The sequence below is a fragment of the Engraulis encrasicolus genome, unplaced genomic scaffold (assembly GCF_034702125.1).
Source record: "Engraulis encrasicolus isolate BLACKSEA-1 unplaced genomic scaffold, IST_EnEncr_1.0 scaffold_180_np1212, whole genome shotgun sequence".
Classification (NCBI taxonomy): Eukaryota; Metazoa; Chordata; class Actinopteri; order Clupeiformes; family Engraulidae; genus Engraulis; species Engraulis encrasicolus.
Genome location: NW_026945351.1, coordinates 43429 through 46829, shown reverse-complemented (window position 1 = coordinate 46829; position 3401 = coordinate 43429). Strand labels below are relative to the sequence as shown.

At 44.0% G+C, this 3401-nt stretch overlaps 1 protein-coding gene across 1 annotated transcript; it reads right to left on the bottom strand.

Annotated features, from left to right (window-relative positions):
- Nucleotides 1–666: 666 nt before the first annotated feature.
- On the bottom strand, nt 667–1805 carry LOC134442597 (glutamic acid-rich protein-like). Its single transcript, XM_063192659.1, has 2 exons — nt 1705–1805; nt 667–1611 (listed from the first exon to the last, which is right to left on the bottom strand). Exons 1-2 carry the CDS (start codon nt 1774–1776, stop codon nt 1153–1155), a joined length of 531 nt encoding a protein of 176 aa, XP_063048729.1. The 5' UTR covers nt 1777–1805; the 3' UTR covers nt 667–1152.
- Between the last annotated feature and the right edge of the window lie 1596 nt (nt 1806–3401).

Here is a 3401-nt window from a genome sequence, read left to right as displayed (position 1 = left end):
ATTTCAACTGCACAGTCCACACATAAAGTAAAAAGATTGGGCCCAGTTACTTACCTGTCCACTTCCTCACGCGCCTTGGGGTGAGGCGTTCTAAAGGCACGGACATTCTTGCCAGTTTGCGTTTGGCTTCTGCAATGTTTTTCTTTTGAAAATAAAAAATCAGACATGTTAAAGTTTGAAGTCTGTATATCCTTGTTTGTCTTTGTCTCTCATCAATGTTTTTCGCCTAACTAACTGGATGGGAAAATTCCAAAAACTCAGTATAGGAAATAATATGTACCTCATGTTGCTTCAGCCGCTCAGCCCTGGCCATGTCTTTTTCCGCGCCGTCTTCCAGGAATTTTGGTGACTGATAAAAGAAGACAAAAATATGAGTAAAACACAAGAATCCCACCTGAGAGTGCGACTTTTCTACTAAATAAGAAATAGGACGTCAGACTTACGGTGAAGAGAGACTTCCTGGGCTTTGTGATATCACGAGTGGCCGCATCCTAGAGGGACGCTACATCCCAATGCGGTGGCTCCAACCACCGCTGGTCCTGGCTCCATCTGGTGGTGGCATGTGAGATTGCACCTCAACTGTATGTTGCAGCACAGCTGCAGTCACTGATTGCAGCACTCAGCTGAAGCTGAGAAGGACCTGATTAACTGCATGTTCTGTGAAAACACTCTCGACTCACAGACAATGGGAGAAGGAGTTGGAAGAGCAAGAGAGAAGGTTGTGCTCTCTTTTCTGAGCAGGATGGACTTCTGTGGAAGAACTGCTAAAAAGGAAACTCTTAATGAAATACTTACCTGGGCTACTTACCTCCGTGGCGGCTACCCTGTGGAGAAAACACTGAGTCGGTGAGAACTGTGATAAAGACTGAAAAGAAGAATCGTTTTGTTTGAGAAGAAGATTTATTGAAAAGAGGAACTTTTGATTTCACCTTTCTAAGGAAACAGAGACATTGTTTATTTTGAGCCTTGAGAAGAAAAATCCTTGTTTTGACTTTTGAACTTAAAAGACATTTTCTGTTAACCCCCTTTGAACATCATTAAAAAAACTTTAATTTGAAACTTGTGTCCTTGCACTGTTTGAACTGTACCGCTGAGAGCCGTGTAGCCTCTCGTTATATCACAGCTTCTTTTTCGGAGTTTCCTCCAACACCTCTATCTCTCTCGCAAACTCCTCTTCCTCTTCCTCAGAGGACGGATCCTCCCCCAGTTTTTCCGCTTTGGTGACCCAAGCTCTTCATCAGAGGAGTCGACGACTCGCTTGCTCTTCCGTTTTCCTTTCCCACTCGCTTTTTCTTTTCCTCCATCCTGCTTTTTGTCTTCCTTCATCCCCCAGTCCGAATCTCCCTCATCTTCCTCCTCCTCATCCCTCAGGTCCTCCTCGTCGTCCTTCTCCTCCTCCTCCTCCTCCTCATCCTGCTCCTCGTCCATTGCTGCCTCCTCGTTCTCAACAATTGTCAACTCCCCTACCATCTTCGAGAGCATTAGCTCTCTGATTTCAGTGATCTCATCAGGGTTTGGGACTTTTTGATAAAACTTTTGGTTGGTTGTGAGGTCGTGGCACATTTGTCCAGCAATCTTACGGCCTTCGAGCGTGTCGGACGTCTTGACGGCCTAACAAGAGAACATGTTTACACATACTTATACATACATGCATGAATGCATAAATTAATACAGGCACATGCATACACAAATAATGTGACTCACATGTGTGGCGATGGAGTCCCTCAACCCGCTGAAGGTTGGCGCAGGGTTCGGCATGCCCAATTCAGCCCACATTTTTCTGTGAAACTCCAGTAGAGCTGGGGCAATCCCCCCACTCATACTGGAGAAGACATGGGGGCCTCCCCAGCCCTCCAGCCCCTTCCTCGCCTCCAACCAATTGGTGATTGTCGCGTAGACCTTGTCGCTGACGGTCACCGGGGCATCGCCAAAGGTTGCACGAGTTTTATGGTCTTTGACCTGTTTGAGGACACAATGAGTAAAACAGACATTGCACATTATATTACATTACATTACAATATATGACAGAGCTTTACTTGACAGATGAATGGAGATGAAAACATACGTAGATGATGTGACACGATTGTGTCCTCTTTGCCTCCTCAACCTCATGCACCATCATATTTTTCAGGGCGACCAACCTGTGGCCGGTCTCCCCTACTATGAGGCCGGCCAACAGGGAGAGAAATTTGTGGATTGAGACCCTCGTCTTTCTTTTCATGGCGATATCTAAGATTATGTAGATAAAAAACAGGAAAAATAATGCATTAACAATTTATAGTCGGTAACACCCTTAAAATTTTGGATATACAAACTTATATAAAGACTTACTGAAATATTTCACAATGTTTGAGTTGGATTTCTTTATCCAAGTCTTGTGAACATCGAGGGGGAGTATTTTGTCTGGAATGTAGAATAGAATAGAATAGACTTAGACTTACTTTTATTAATGGAATAGAAGAGAATGCATTTAAGTACAATAAAATAAAGCAGATATTGAGAGCCTTGCCAGATTTTTTGCGCTGGTAATTAACTCGGTGGCTGGTGACGTCGGCCCTGAGTCTCCGGAGCTCCCTCCTCATGTGACTCACATGTGTGGCGATGGAGTCCCTCAACCCGCTGAAGGTTGGCGCAGGGTTCGGCATGCCCAATTCAGCCCACATTTTTCTGTGAAACTCCAGTAGAGCTGGGGCAATCCCCCCACTCATACTGGAGAAGACATGGGGGCATCCCCTGCCCTCCAGCCCCTTCCTCGCCTCCAACCAATTGGTGATTGTCGCGTAGACCTTGTCGCTGACGGTCACCGGGGCATCGCCAAAGGTTGCACGAGTTTTATGGTCTTTGACCTGTTTGAGGACACAATGAGTAAAACAGACATTGCACATTATATTACATTACATTACAATATATGACAGAGCTTTACTTGACAGATGAATGGAGATGAAAACATACGTAGATGATGTGACACGATTGTGTCCTCTTTGCCTCCTCAACCTCATGCACCATCATATTTTTCAGGGCGACCAACCTGTGGCCGGTCTCCCCTACTATGAGGCCGGCCAACAGGGAGAGAAATTTGTGGATTGAGACCCTCGTCTTTCTTTTAATGGCGATATCTAAGATTATGTAGATAAAAAAACAGGAAAAATAATGCATTAACAATTTATAGTCGGTAACACCCTTAAAATTTTGGATATACAAGATTATATAAAGACTTACTGAAATATTTCACAATGTTTGAGTTGGATTTCTTTATCCAAGTCTTGTGAACATCGAGGGTGAGGATTTTGTCTGGAATGTAGAATAGAATAGAATAGACTTAGACTTACTTTTATTAATGGAATAGAAGAGAATGCATTTAAGTACAATAAAATAAAGCAGATATTGAGAGCCTTGCCAGA